The following is a 15064-nucleotide window of genomic DNA, read 5'->3' as shown; positions in this document are numbered from 1 at the left end:
ACATACACATATATACATATTTGTGTTCCCATACACACGCACAAGGCTGGTGTGGGTTCAGGCTTTTGCTCAAGTTTGTAACAGATCTGATTCAACTAATAAAGGCTTGGTGAAGACTATGATTGGTTGAGCAAAAGCCTGTGCCCACATGACACATTGAGAATAAAGTTGTACACCCCTGACATACACCCATTTACCACATTACCCATCTAGAACACTCCTACTACACTTCTAAAGATGGACCTATCCTTTCTTAGTCCTACAGCCCTGCACAGAAAAGCTTGTGGTCCAGGGACAGCAGTAGCCCCCCCTTACCCCGAAGCGAAGAGGACCACGTCTACAGGTAATAATGATCATCATTAACAATACACTTTGTATGTAGCTACACAGGACAAAATTAACATCATATGTCTGTTACTGATGTGTGTCTCTCTCTGTTGGTTCTTGCAGCTTCCCCAACAAGCAGAAGAGTACGGAGGCTGCCATGAGCTCCTCCCTGGGCTGCAACCTGTCGGAGCTGGACCGGCTGCTTTTAGAGCTCAACGCCGTGCAGCACAACACGCCCTCCTTTCCCACTGAGGGTACGCTACACCATTATGTGTGCATCCCAAATGGCACCCTATTCCCTATTATAGTGCACTGCTTTTGACCAGGGCCCACACGTAGAAAACCCTATTTGGTACATAAAAGCATTTAACAGTCACTGTCTTTTGACCGTTGCAGTTGTTGAAACCTGGCAATATGTAAATGTTTATTTTTATCCTCCTGTGTTGCAGAAGAGTCAGCCCCGCCCCTCCCCTCCAGCAGCACCACCCATTATGTGCAGGCGAACGGGGTTTTGGGGGCCGGCAAGGTGCCTCGCCCCACCATGGAGAAGCCCAAACGCAGTGTGGCCACCAGGGTCATCGAAGACGTGCGCCCCAGCGCCAAGAGCCTCCTGGACAAGCTAGAAAGTTCTGTGCCCTCTCCCATGTAAGGATTAGAGCTGGTCAAAAACGTTGCCATCACCATAAATGGGGGACAATTGACCGCAAAGCAATGGCACTGCACCTCAAGTTCCGGAAGACCGTTTAATCTTACTCACAGATCGTGCTATGTCCTTTTGTGTTTTTCATGTTTGACTTTGGTCATTTTACGCTCATTATTATGACCTAATGTTTGTTTATTTGATCTCTAGCCCTACCCCATTGGTGGAGGAGGAGACGCCCTCCCAGCTGCAGGCCAGAATCTCAGCCTCCTCCGCCACGCGGGAGCTTGACGAGCTCATGGCCTCGCTGTCCGACTTCAAAGTCCAGAGCAACGTGAGTTTTACAGAAAGATTGTTACGAGGGTGGGTGGATGAGAAAGAGACCGGTGAGTGTGGTATTTGGTATTTTTTTAGGATCCCCATTAGCTGTTGCGAAAGCAGCAGCTACTCTTCCTGTGGTCCACAGAAAACATAAAACATGCATTATTCAGAACATCAATAGACAAGAACAGCTCAAGGACAGAACTACATAAATGTTCAAACGGCACACACAGCCTACATATCAATACATGCACACAAAATATCTAGGATGGATGGATGGGGGGTGGGTGTCAGGGTGGGTGGGGTGAAAGATGAGAAAGAGTACTATGCAGGTACAGATTGGGTGAAGTAACTTAGGGTGAAATGTGCATTCAAATAAATATATTGATTAGAAACCGGGTGGTGGAAAGTCAACTGAGGTTGCTTTAAAAAGGTAGGTTGTAAATGTATATTTATTTTTGGCATTGATGTGGGGGTTCTTCACACAGGTAGAATCCTGTGGTCTAGAATGTAATGTACATTGGGTCGGGCAGTTACTATCATTTACCTTATCGATCCCACAATACAACAAGTTATTTACTCTAACCAGGTTTCCAACCTTTTTATGTGAGTGAAGTACATGTCGGATATTTTTTTTAAATGACAGGCGTGATGGAAACTGCTAATTTTGTCTGTAAACTTTCCAAATGTCGACAAAACAAAATACGCTTCACAAAGTGGGATCTTTTTGTGTCTGTAAAATGTATTATGCGAGAAATGGTGGTGGAAACACCTTTATGCGCAAATATTGATAGAATAGCATCATACCGAAGTAAAGTGCATTCGGAAAGTATTCAGACCCCTTGACTTTTCCACATTTTGTAACGTTACAGCCTTATTCTAAAATGGATTTAATAGTTTTTTACCCTCATCAATCTACACATAGTACCCCATAATGACAAAGCAAAAACATTTTTATTTTTATTTATTTTTTGCAAATGTATTCAGGTTGGATGGGGAGCGTCGCTGTGTGCTTAGGGTCGTTGTCCTATTGGAAGGTGAACCTTCACCCCAGTCTGAGGTCCTGAGCGCTCTGGAGCAGGTTTTCATCAAGGATCTCTCTGTACTTTGCTCCGTTCATCTTTCCCTCGATCCTGACTAGTCTCCCAGTCCCTTCCACTGAAAAACATCCCCACAGGATGTTGCTGCCAACACCATGCTTCACCGTAAGGATGGTGCCAGGTTTCCTCCAGACGTGACGCTTGGCATTCAGGCCAAAGAGTTCAATCTTGGTTTCATCAGACCACATAATCTTGTTTCTCATGGTCTGAGAGTCCGTTAGGTGCCTTTTGGCAAACTCCAAGCGGGCTGTCGTGCTTTTTACTGAGGAGTGGCTTCTGTCTGGCCACTCTACCATAAAGGCCTGATTGGTGGATTTCTGCAGAGATGCTTGTCCTTCTGGAAGGTTCTCCCATCTCCACAGAGGAACTCTAGAGCTCTGTCAGAGTGACAATCGGGTTCTTGGTCACCTCCCTGACCAAGGCCCTTCTCCCCCAATTGCTCAGTTTGGCCGGGCTGCCAGCTCTAGGAAGAGTCTTGGTTAAAAACTTCCTCAAGTTAAGAATAATGGAGGCCACTGTGTTCTTGGGGACCTTCAATGCTGCAGAAATTTTTCGGTACCCTTCCCCAGATCTGTGCTTCGACACAATCCTGTCTCGGAGCTCTATGGACAATTCCTTCGACCTCATGGCTTGGTTTTTGCTCTGACATGCACTGTCAACTGTGGGACCTTTATATAGACAGGTGTGTGCCTTTTCTAAATCATGTCCAATCAATTGAATTTACCACAGATGGACTCCAATCAAGTTGTGGAAACATGTCAAGGATGATCAATGGAAAAAGGATGCACCTTAGCTCAATATTGAGTCTCATAGCAAAAAGGTCTGAATATCTATGTAAATAAGGTATTTCAGTTGCAAAAATGTCTAAACCTATTTTCACTTCATTATGGGGTATTGTGTGTAGACTGAGGAAAAACATTTATTTAATACGTAACGTTACAAAATGTGGGAAAGTCGAGGTCTGAATACTTTCTGAATGCACTGTACATTTGGAGTCACGTGATGATATTTGTGTAGTCCTCCCACTACGACTCAGGAAATCAGGCAGTTTATTGGGCTACAGATGAATTATGATGAACTTCACAGGTTGGTGAAAAGTGCACAGTGATGAGCTTGATGCTCCTTTATAATAAATATTGAGGGTCTTATTCTGGTGACATGATGATTTGACCCTTGGCTGCTGTTTGACAAAAAAAATATCTCTCTTTTCTATAATAATAATCTCATCATGTAGGCTAGCCTACCCACACTGCCAAGACCAGAGTGGGCACATTTGCTATTTAACGCAACAGTTTTTGTGACTAACCAATGAGTTGAAAATGTGATAGAAACACACATTAGATTTTTATTCGGTACATGAAAGCTTAAGCGGAAAGGTACCTTTTGATTATTTTAATTATTTTATTAGCACTACGTCATCACACGCTGCTTTTTATCCACAACAAGTCAGTTTGGTCGAAACACCACTGGTGGGAAAATGCGTATATTGTCTTTATGCAGATTTTAGAATATTTGCATGAAAGTATGTCTCCAATTTGGATGGAAACATAGCTACTGTGAGGTTTGTAAGTGAGGAATGTGAATTATTTCTATATTCATCACTATGATATATTATGCCACTTTTAACAAGGCTTTGTGGAAATGGTCATGATTGACTTGCCATGATGCATGTCTGCCACTGTGGTAACTTCCCATTCCTACCTCTCCTCAAACCATTTCTCCTTTTATTTTTTATTTTTTTTGTCTCCTATTATTACTGTCTTCCATCTCCAGTCTGGTTCTCAGTTGTCTGTCAATATAGAACCTCTACTGCTCAGTCAAGGATCAGAACCCTCCTCCTTAGAGACAGTCTGCTGCCCCAGTAGTTGTAACCAGAGACCCAACTGGGCCTGTGGATCTGCAGCTGGAGCCCCCCAGTGACACGTTCCCCTCCTGTAACCCTGTTCCTTTAGAACTCCACATAGATGAAGATGCCTGCTCTGCCCCTACCCTCTCCACCCCCCTTCTCAGCAGCTTCAGCCTCCGTTCTGTTGGCCTTGTCCCAGAGCCTCCAGTACACCCAGATCCACACACAGCTGGGAGGAGAAACTGATCCCAGCGTGAGAACTACACTGACCTCCCACATAGTCCTTCACTGTGGTCTATAGCACCACAAGCCATACTTTGCCAAATAACCTCAATCCTACTGTTGCTCCAGTTGAAAAGTCCCCCAGTCCTGCAGTGGATGCAAAAACCACCAAGACGCGTAATCCAGTAACTTTTGCCAAGACCCCTAGTCCCGTTACTGTTGCCAAGACGCCTAGTCCTGTAACTGTTGCCAAGACGCCTAGTCCTGTAACTGTTGCCAAGACGCCTAGTCCTGTAACTGTTGCCAAGACGCCTAGTCCTGTAACTGTTGTCAAGACGCCTAGTCCTGTAACTGTTGCCAAGACGCCTAGTCCTGTAACTGTTGCCAAGACGCCTAGTCCTGTAACTGTTGCCAAGACGCCTGGTCCTGTAACTGTTGGCAAGACGCCTGGTCCTGTAACTGTTGCCAAGATGCCTGGTCCTGTAACTGTTGCCAAGACGCCTGGTCCTGTAACTGTTGCCAAGACGCCTGGTCCTGTAACTGTTGCCAAGACGCCTGGTCCTGTAACTGTTGCCAAGACGCCTGGTCCTGTAACTGTTGCCAAGATGCCTAGTCCTGTAACTGTTGCCAAGACGCCTAGTCCTGTTCCGGTTGCCAAGAGCCCCAGTCCTCTTCCGGTTGCCAAGAGTCCCACTCCTAAAATGAACACCCTTCCTCCCTTAGCCCCCGTTGCTCCATCTTCCCCACCGAAGGAGAACCAGTCAAACACACCTGCTGCTCAGCCCCCAGAGCACACTACTGCATGTACTGAGTTGGGGATAATGTGTAAATGTCGGGAGTCCTTGCTGGAGGACTCCCTCAACAGATTGCTGTACTTCGAGTTGACTCAACCAGAGGGAGAAGTGGAGCATGCCAAGGAGACCCATCAGGACAAAGAGGAGCTTTATGCCATTGCAGGAGACGAGTAAAGAACTAGGGAGGAAGGGATTTACCCAGGACACATCACGCCTCTGGACAGGCGCGAGGGGACGATGACTCCCCTTTCCGAGGCCAGCTGGATAGACATCTGTTTGACCCCATCAACTTGCCCAGGTACCCCAGACACCAACCTGGACCTGCCCCTGAACCAGCCTTCGGCCGTGGAGAAGTTGTCCGTGTCGGGCCAAGTACGACGCTCTCTTCCAGCAGGCCACCCATCCGCAACAACGTTCTCCAAAATAAGCTGGCACGCACAAGAGTCTGAGGGCTCTAAGGCACCAAATGTTTTTTTATTTTATTAGGCCAAGTTTTGAGACCAAATCCCCACTGTGACATATTCTTCCCCGTGTATCCTTAAATTATCACAAATATACCATTGTGGTGGTATATTTGTGATATGGTGCCATTGGCTTTTCTATCAGATGATTGCTCATTCTAGCCTGGTGGAATCGGTCTGATCGCTGCATTCGCCATTCTTTTTTCACTTCACTTATCAGTATGGGATTTCTCATCATTGAAACTGTTTGAGTCTGTAATGAGGAGCATTATTCAAAATGAACTTGTCAGCGATTGGATCACCTTCAATCAATCAGAGGACGGCCTTATTTTGTCCTAAACCCACCCACTTCTTATTCAAAACACCCATCTATTGGATTTAGCCAGACTGATAAGTGAAGTGAAATAGAATGGTGAAAGCTGTGATCAGGCTTGTTCCACCATCATTCAAGTTCCATCTAGCTCTTTAACAGTATGTCACTGTGCTATTTTCATGTTGAAGTGATTGAGATGGGCTCTTATTTTGGGAGAGCAGCTCACGTGAACACAACATGAGGACACCAGAAGAGGCTGGTGGGAGGAGTTATAGGAGGATGGGCTCATTGTAATGGCTGGAATGGAATTTATGGAAGGGTATCAAACAAATGGAAACCACATGTTTGACTCCGTTTTATTTATTTCATTCCAGCCATTACAATGAGCTCGTCCTGCTATAGCTCCTACCACGAGCCTCCACTGGAGGACACATAAGGACATAATATAGGAATATATTGGGCATCTGATCAAAGTTTTACCGTCTTGCTTTACCTGAGATGTGATGCATGGAGTGTTTGTTTTACGCCTTGTGGAGAATGTTGACTATTGTGAACTGCACAAGGATAAAAGTCAGCGCAAAAGTCAAGAGGGTTGACTGCCTTCCATGGTCCATGTTGAAATTTCAACTGTGCTTTGTTTACGGCTATATTGCATGTCTCAACTTGCATTTATGACTGTGTGCATAGCTTTGTGAGGATTCGTTTGAGCTTGTCACTTGCACAATCAAGTGTGATGCAAACCTTCACTGCACAGCTGTGTGTAGCTTGCCACCTCCTGTGTAAATATGCTAGATTATACACTATATATAGAAAAGTATGTGGACACCCCTTCAAATTTGTGGATTCGGCTATTTCAGCCACACCAGTTGCTGACAGGTGTATAAAATCGAGCATACGGCCGTGCAATCTACATTACATTACATTTACATTTACGTCATTTAGCAGACGCTCTTATCCAGAGCGACTTACAAATTGGTGCATTCACCTTATAGCCAGTGGGATAACCACTTTACAATATATATATTTTTTTTTTCTTTGTGGTGGGGTAAGGGGGGGTAGAAGGATTACTTTATCCTATGCCAGGTATTCCTTAAAGAGGTGGGGTTTCAAGTGTATCCGGAAGGTGGTGAGTGACTCCGCTGTCCTGGTGTCGTGTGGGAGCTTGTTCCACCATTGGGGTGCCAGAGCAGCGAACAGTTTTGACTGGGCTGAGCGGGAACTGTGCTTCCGCAGAGGTAGGGGGGCCAGCAGGCCAGAGGTGGATGAACGCAATGCCCTCGTTTGGGTGTAGGGACTGATGAGAGCCTGAAGGTACGGAGGTATCTACATAGACAAACATTGGCAGTAGAATGACGTTACTGAAGAGCTTAGTGACTTTCAACATGGCATAGTCATAGGATGCCACCTTTCCAACACGTCAGTTCGTCAGCTTTCTGCCCTGCTAGAGCTGCCCCGGTCAACTGTAAGTGCTGTTATTGTGAAGTGGAAACGTCTAGGCGCAACAACGGCTCAGCCACGAAGTGGTAGGCCACACAAGCTCACTGAACGGAACCACACAAGCTCACTGAACGGAACCACAGAAGCGTGTATGAGTAAAAATGGTCTGTCCTCGGTTGCAACACTCACTACCGAGTTCCAAACTGCTCTGGAAGCAACGTCAACACAAGAACTGTTCGTCGGGAACTTCATGAAATGGGTTTCCATGGCCGAACAGCCGCACACAAGCCTAAGATCACCATGCGCAATGCCAAACGTCAGCTAGAGTGGTGTAAATCTTGCCGCTATTGGACTCTGGAGTAGTGGAAACGCGTTCTCTGGAGTGATGAATCACGCTTCACCATCTGGCAGTCCGACGGACGAATCTGGGTTTGGCAGATGCCAGGAGAACCCCACCTGCCCGATTACATAGTGCCAACTGTAAAGTTTGGTGGAGGAGGAATAATGGTCTGGGGCTGTTTGTCGTGGTTTGGGCTAGGCCCCTTAGTTCCAGTGAAGGGAAATCTTAATGCTACAGCATACTATTCTGTGCTTCCAACTTTGTGGCATCAGTTTGTGGAAGGCCCTTTCCTGTTTCAGCATGACAATTTCCCTGTGCACAAAGCAAGGTCCATACAGAAATGGTTTGTCGAGTTCGGTGTGGAAGAACTTGACTGGCCTGAACAGAGCCCTGACATTTACATTTTACATTTTAGTCATTTAGCAGAGCAATTACAGGAGCAATTAGGGTTAAGTGCCTTGCTCAAGGGCACATCGACAGATTTTTCACCTAGTAGGCTCGGGGATTAGAACCAGCAACCTTTCGGTTACTGGCACAACGCTCTTAACCACTAAGCTACCTGCCGCCCCAACCCCATCGAACACCTTTGGGTTGAATTGGAACGCCGACTGCGAGCCAGGCCTAATCGCCCACGTCAGTGCCCGACCTCACTAATGCTATTGTGGCTGAATGGAAGCAAGTCCCTGCAGCAATGTTCCAACATCTAGTGGAAAACCCAGAAGAGTGGAGGCTGTTATAGCAGCAAAGGGGGGACCAACTCCATATTAATGCCCATGATTTTGAAATTAGATGTTCACCAAGCAGGTGTCCACATACTTTTGGTGATGTAGTGTATCTCTCCTAGTATATAATATATGCCATTTAGCAGAGAAGGTCCTGCTACAGAGGACCTCCTCAAGTAGGTGATTTTCTGAAGACTCAATCTAGAAATCAATCTTATTTGGGGTAATGAATCACCATACATGTACACAAACACACTTGGTGTAAATGGAGAATAAGAGAGGACCTAGTACCGCTTCTTCCAGGTGATGTGGAGAAGGTCTGTATCTGCACGATGTGGTCTCACTACTGGTGTCCCCCAGGGCTAGGTAGTTGGTCCTCTCTTGGTTCCCTTGTACACACACAAACACACATTCTCTGTGCACATGTTTGGGTGGAAGGGGGGAAAACCTAAAACATGCAAGTGGAGTAGAGAGAGTAGAGAGGGTTTATCTAGGCCTGTGGAACCATGTTTCAGGAGCTACTTTTATGGACATTAGCAGGACTTGAGCTGCTTCTCTACAGTGACATTACTGCAAGAGTCAAAGACTGTCGGTTTTGCTGCTTGCATTTTACGTCCGCCTGTGTATTGCATTAGATTTTCTAGTTTATGTTTTGCACATTGTGTAGGTTTTTGCGTTCAGAAGAATGGCCATTTGCTACATGTTCAATCAGCCAGCATGCTCACATACTGCAGCCTAGCAGGTGTGAAATGGACTGCCTCGGAAAAGAGTGGAATGGAGTCGAGTGGAGTGCCCTTTGACTTTCACGATCTGCCTATTGATGCAAAGGGACCTTGCTTGAAGGACTGTGCTTCCTGGTGTTTTTCGTTTCTGGCTCCACAGCACCCCGGACATGTCTGTCATCATGGGGGTATGGGGAAGCAACACCCAGCACCCGGGGCCTCACCGGTGGTGGACAAGGTACAGAGAGGTGGCCGGAGCCAGTGATAAGTCATCTCATGGGCTACATTTGGACCTGCTAGAGAAATACAGCACCTTCCAGTAGTTTGTTTCTTGATTAGTGCTGTTATTCTAGACTAACGTTACCAAGGCCATTTTCTATTCCACACATATGGACAATGACTAGCAAACAGTTTCTCAACCGTATTCTTCTATAACCACCTGTTGAGAAATCATGTTTTCTTTGCACCACCTGAGGCTTTCTATTTCCTGTGGTTTCATTTGACTCATCTTTGACGTCTCTCTCTTCCTGCTCTCTGTCTCTTCCCACACCCAGATCATCATTCCGCCTGACTCCCTCCGCAGTCATCCCCCCTCCGCAGTCCTCTCCGGTGCACAAAAAGACACCCCCTGTCAAGCAGACCCCTCCGACCCTGCCTCCTCCCCCGCCTCCTCCCAGGGAGCCCACCCCTCCCCCACCACGCACCCCTATCCCCCCACCTGTGGAGTGTCAGCCCACCCCTCCCTAGACGTCAATCCACAGAGAGCCCACCCCTCCACCTAGGAAACGTACCCCTGCCCCACCCAAAACCCCCAGCCCCCCGCTCAAGCTTGTCACCCCGCTCCCTCCCCCCAAGGTCTTTGTGTCTGTTGGCTGCCACACCGAATATGATCCCATCTTCCTACCAATGGAGGCATGGGACACTCAATCCACATTGTTCGTCTTTCCTTCTCTGTTTTCTCTTTTCTATTTCTCCCTTTCTCTTTGTCCTATTCTGCCTCTCATTTTTCTTTTCTCTATCTCCTGGTTTATATTTCAGTCGTTTGTGTCAGTGGACATGTGTTGTAAAAACCAAATCTCTCGTGTGTGTGTGTGTGTGTGTGTGTGTGTGTGTGTGTCTAGAAAACAGATGTATTTTGGGCCCTATCTCTAGCCACTGCTGCACCAAGAGTCTAGGAGTGGGGTTGTGATGATGTAGGAACTCTTTAAGGATGTGTGAAATCCATTCTGTAGAGATTACGAGCATGACACCAGGCTGGCGACTGAACCGTCTCGGTTTTTGGAGAATGACTTCTGGTGGCGCCAACTTGGTCCATGCCATGCTTTGAGAGCAGCATCGGGGACTTCATGGCCCTCTCATCGGTGTTTGACACACTGTCTTGGCTCCAGTCATGGCGCTGGAATGGTTGGCTTGCAATGCCACCAAAACCTAATCTGGAGCATGACAGCACAGTTCCCACCTCCAAGAGGACTTCCCTCAATGGTGCTCCACCATAAGCATTGCAAACCTGACTTTTGACTATTTAACTTAACAAGCCTTTTTAATCAAGGCCAAACAGATCTGTTGAATTAGGTGACTGCATAGTCTTCTGTTAAGATACTGCTATGATATGCCACTACGACTCTTGATATATTTTCTAGTCGGTCCCAATTCGTTCCATCCCCGTTCCCCTTTAACAAACACAGCAAGGCCAGAAGCAAAGTTGGTATTTGATTTAACAAAGGTCTGTTGATTACTGAGGGTTGCCTTTTGTTAGAGTGAAGTCTGCCTATGTGTGACCATTTTCCCTGGTGTTTGCGTTTGTAACGGACAGGCTATTTTTTCCCTCTGTGGAATGAGACTGGGTAAGAAATCTCCAATGACCACACCATTCGAGAAGTGTAGTTCCCTCCCACCTTGCTTCTGCCCATCAACAGCACACATTGTCACACACATACTATCAATGGGCTCTATAGGTAGCCGATAAGCAGAGTTACTCTTGGAGACAGTAGTCAGATTGAAGTGTCTCAGAGTTGGACTGCCGTGCTCTATGTTATGAAGGCTTTATGTGATGAATCTTACATGTTCATTCTAGTCTGGAATGCAATGCCAGTGGCATTTTCCATTTCAGTCATTAAAAACACTGATTTCTGTGGGATGTCACGTAAACCCGGTGGGGGGGGGGTGATCTGTTTCGCCAAGAATAATTACTGCCATGTCTATGGAGACACACATTCAATTCAATATAAAATAATAATAACCCTGAGGGGAAATTACTTCATAGGGGCAATTACGTTCAGATGTAATCAGGGTAGTTGTTGAAGAGAGACTCTTCTACGTATTAATTAGGTTTTATGTGATAAATTGAGCATAACATGAATTGGAAGGGAGCTCTATTTGGGGAACTGTATTGTGTGCGTGTGTGATTCTGTATGCGTGTGTGGTTATTGTCTATGTGAGTTTCTGTGCATCTGTTTCTTTATTTGACATGTCTTTCTGTGTGTGACCCATCCACAGATCCTGGCCCAGGGGAAGAGCACACCCACGGCTCCCCCCAAACAGGCCAACAAGCTGGACAACATGCTGGGCAGCCTCCAGTCAGACCTCCATAAACTGGGTGTGCAGACTGTGGCCAAGGGAGTGTGTGGGGCCTGCAACAAGCCCATCGTTGGACAGGTAACTTTATACACACAGGAAGACGCACATAAACACACACACAAATACAGAGAGGCCACATTCATGCAGAACACATACAGGCTGCATGCACACACTCACTCACACTCACACGCACACAGACACACACACTCACATTCAACTTTACTGAGCTTATTAAATACATTTTCTGGTCCCTATTTAATGAATTCCATGTATCTGGGGTTGTTTCTTTCCTTTTGGATATCCTAAGTCCATGTAGGTGTGAATAATGTGGTCATGGTTAGATTGGTTAACTCACCCTGTTGTCCTGAGCTGCTTGCATGGTTTGCATTCTCCCATATAATCCATTTGAGCTCCTAATGGAAATGAAGTGAAGTACAACCACCATAGAAAGGTCAATGTCCACACTGAGGGCTGAATCTGAACTGGAGAAATGCACTGTTAGCCGGTGTAAATCAATCATGCATTGATGTCAATGGGACATTGGCATGGGAAACTGAGTTCAGGTCATACGTACATCTCGGGTTAGGATTCACCCCTGGGCCCATACTCGTAAAAACTCTCATAGTAGGAGTGCTGATCTAGGATCAGTGTTTCCTTTTAGAACATAATGATTAAGATTACATGGACAGGGGGACCTGATCCTAGATCAACACTCCTACTCCGAGACGGTTTATTAATACAAGCCCAGATTCACAAAATCCTGTATTTCAGTTCAGGTTGGGCCGCTAGATTAGATTGTAAGTGTCTGTCTTGTGCCCTCTCCTCCCTGTGCCCAGGTGGTGACCGCCATGGGGCGCACATGGCACCCAGAGCACTTTGTGTGTACCCACTGTCAAGAGGAGATCGGCTCCAGAAACTTCTTTGAGCGGGACGGAGCGCCCTACTGTGAGAAGGACTACCACGACCTCTTCTCCCCACGCTGCCACTACTGTAACGGACCTATCCTGGACGTTAGTATTACACACACACACACACACACACACACACACACACACACACACACACACACACACACACACACACACTATGCCACAGACCAAGCTTTGAGCCATCTTCTCCACACACCATCTCTGTTTTTCATTAGTGTGTCCTGTCTCACTCCACACGTCAACACTCACTCATATCCTTGCACTGACACGCTGCACACATGAACACGCATGCGAGCGAACGAGCGTGCTCACACACACACTGCCTAGGCTGAGGCACCACAGCAGAAAGGAGGGAAGAGGAGAGCGACTGAACTTTAGCCTCAGGATAGGCCAGATGAGTCTCAGTGGCAACAAGCTTCCTCATTGGTCCTGTGTGGTGTATTCATATCACTCCCTTTCTTTCTATTACTCTCTCTCTTCTGACATGCTACTCTGTCCTCACTAGACACACGGCTCTATGCTACTCTGTCCTCACTAGACACACGGCTCTATGCTACTGTCCTCACTAGACACACGGCTCTATGCTACTCTGTCCTCACTAGACACACGGCTCTATGCTACTCTGTCCTCACTAGACACACGGCTCTATGCTACTCTGTCCTCACTAGACACACGGCTCTATGCTACTCTGTCCTCACTAGACACACGGCTCTATGCTACTCTGTCCTCACTAGACACACGGCTCTATGCTACTCTGTCCTCTGCAGTGCTGCCATCTGCTGGCTATAGACAAAATGGGCAAAATACCTAAAAATATGATATTATGAATTCCATATGCTAACTGCATTTGTCCCCTACAGAAAGTGGTGACGGCGCTGGACAGGAACTGGCATCCAGAACACTTCTTCTGTGCTCAGTGTGGAGCTTTCTTTGGCCCAGAGGGTAAGCTACCCCCCTTTATCGCTCTCCTTTCTCTCTCCCTTTATCTCTTCTCTATTCTTGTCTATCCCTTCTCTCTCTGTCCTCTTCTCTCTCTATCTGTCCTCTTCTCTCTCTATCTGTCCTCTTCTCTCTCTCTCTCTCTCTCTCTCTCTCTCTCTCTCTCTCTCTCTCTCTCTCTCTCTCTCTCTCTCTCTCTCTCTCTCTCTTTCTTTCCCTTCTCTCTCTGTCCTCTTCTCTCTCTCTCTCTATCTCTCTCTCTCTCTCTCTCTCTCTTTCCCTTCTCTCTCTGTCCTCTTCTCTGTCCTCTTCTCTCTCTCTCTCTCTGTCCTCTTCTCTCTCTGTCCTCTCCTCTTCTGTCTCTGTCCTCTCCTCAAGACGAGAGAGAGAGCTAAAGGCAGTGTCCTCTGCTCCTCCCTACAGGCTTCCATGAGAAGGATGGGAAGGCATATTGTCGGAAGGACTACTTTGACATGTTTGCGCCCAAGTGTGGAGGCTGTACCCGCGCCATCCTGGAGAACTACATATCAGCCCTCAACTCCCTCTGGCACCCCGAGTGCTTTGTCTGCAGGGTAAGTGGGTGTGTGCTGTGGTGCTATTCTAAGCTTATTATCCCTCATTTACATATGGTGAGACATACAGTTCTTGAAACAGATTATTTTTGTTGTTGCCTCCAGCACCTTCACCAAATCGGTTTTGGGTGCAATAGATTCTACCTATTCTAATCAGTTCTTTAGGTATTTCCAAAAACAGTATAGAAAGCCTTGATTGCCTCAGCCATTTTGTGAAAACCTCCTTCTCTTCTCTTCCCACCTCTCTGTGCATTACAGGAGTGCTTCACCCCCTTTGTGAACGGGAGCTTCTTTGAGCACGAGGGTCAGCCCTACTGTGAGGGCCACTACCATGAGCGCCGCGGATCCCTCTGCTCGGGCTGCCAGAAGCCCATCACAGGCCGCTGCATCACGGCCATGGCCAAGAAGTTCCACCCCGAGCACTTTGTCTGTGCCTTCTGCCTCAAGCAGCTCAATAAGGGCACCTTCAAGGAGCAGAATGACAAGCCCTACTGCCAGGGCTGCTTCATCAAGCTCTTCAGCTAGGGAGCTAGCCTCCCCCAGCCTGTGTGTGTGCGTATCCGTGTGTGCGTGCTGTGTTCCAATTCTCTACCGTTCTGCCCTAAGTGTGCACTTGCTCACTTCCCTTAATGAATTTAAAAGGAAATAACAGTTGTAAGAAATATGGTGGAAACTCCAGGCCAATCCTATCCAATGCTTTTTAAATGTGTGGGAAGGAGTACACAGGTGCACACTTCAAAGACAAAGAAGAGAATCAGGACAACAGGTGAGTGTGTTTCTCAAAAGGTGTAGGCTGGAATAG

General features: G+C 46.8%; 1 protein-coding gene across 1 annotated transcript in view; it reads left to right on the top strand.

Moving 5' to 3' along the window:
* The window catches only part of LOC311133119 (paxillin-like), a gene marked incomplete at its 3' end in the record, with an annotated part of 51169 nt that extends 36382 nt beyond the window's left edge, over window positions 1-14787 (top strand). Inside the window, exons 3-11 of the mRNA XM_084166554.1 lie at window positions 258-343; window positions 451-581; window positions 777-972; window positions 1178-1301; window positions 11742-11900; window positions 12659-12832; window positions 13612-13693; window positions 14114-14262; window positions 14521-14787. Of these exons, the coding sequence (XP_084022680.1) occupies window positions 258-343; window positions 451-581; window positions 777-972; window positions 1178-1301; window positions 11742-11900; window positions 12659-12832; window positions 13612-13693; window positions 14114-14262; window positions 14521-14787 (1368 nt within the window). The remainder of the gene's footprint in view (window positions 1-257; window positions 344-450; window positions 582-776; window positions 973-1177; window positions 1302-11741; window positions 11901-12658; window positions 12833-13611; window positions 13694-14113; window positions 14263-14520) is intronic.
* Between the last annotated feature and the right edge of the window lie 277 nt (window positions 14788-15064).

This window comes from Coregonus lavaretus, assembly GCF_964263955.1.
Source record: "Coregonus lavaretus genome assembly, chromosome: 8".
NCBI lineage: Eukaryota > Metazoa > Chordata > Actinopteri > Salmoniformes > Salmonidae > Coregonus > Coregonus lavaretus.
This window is presented reverse-complemented; position numbering and strand designations above follow the sequence as displayed.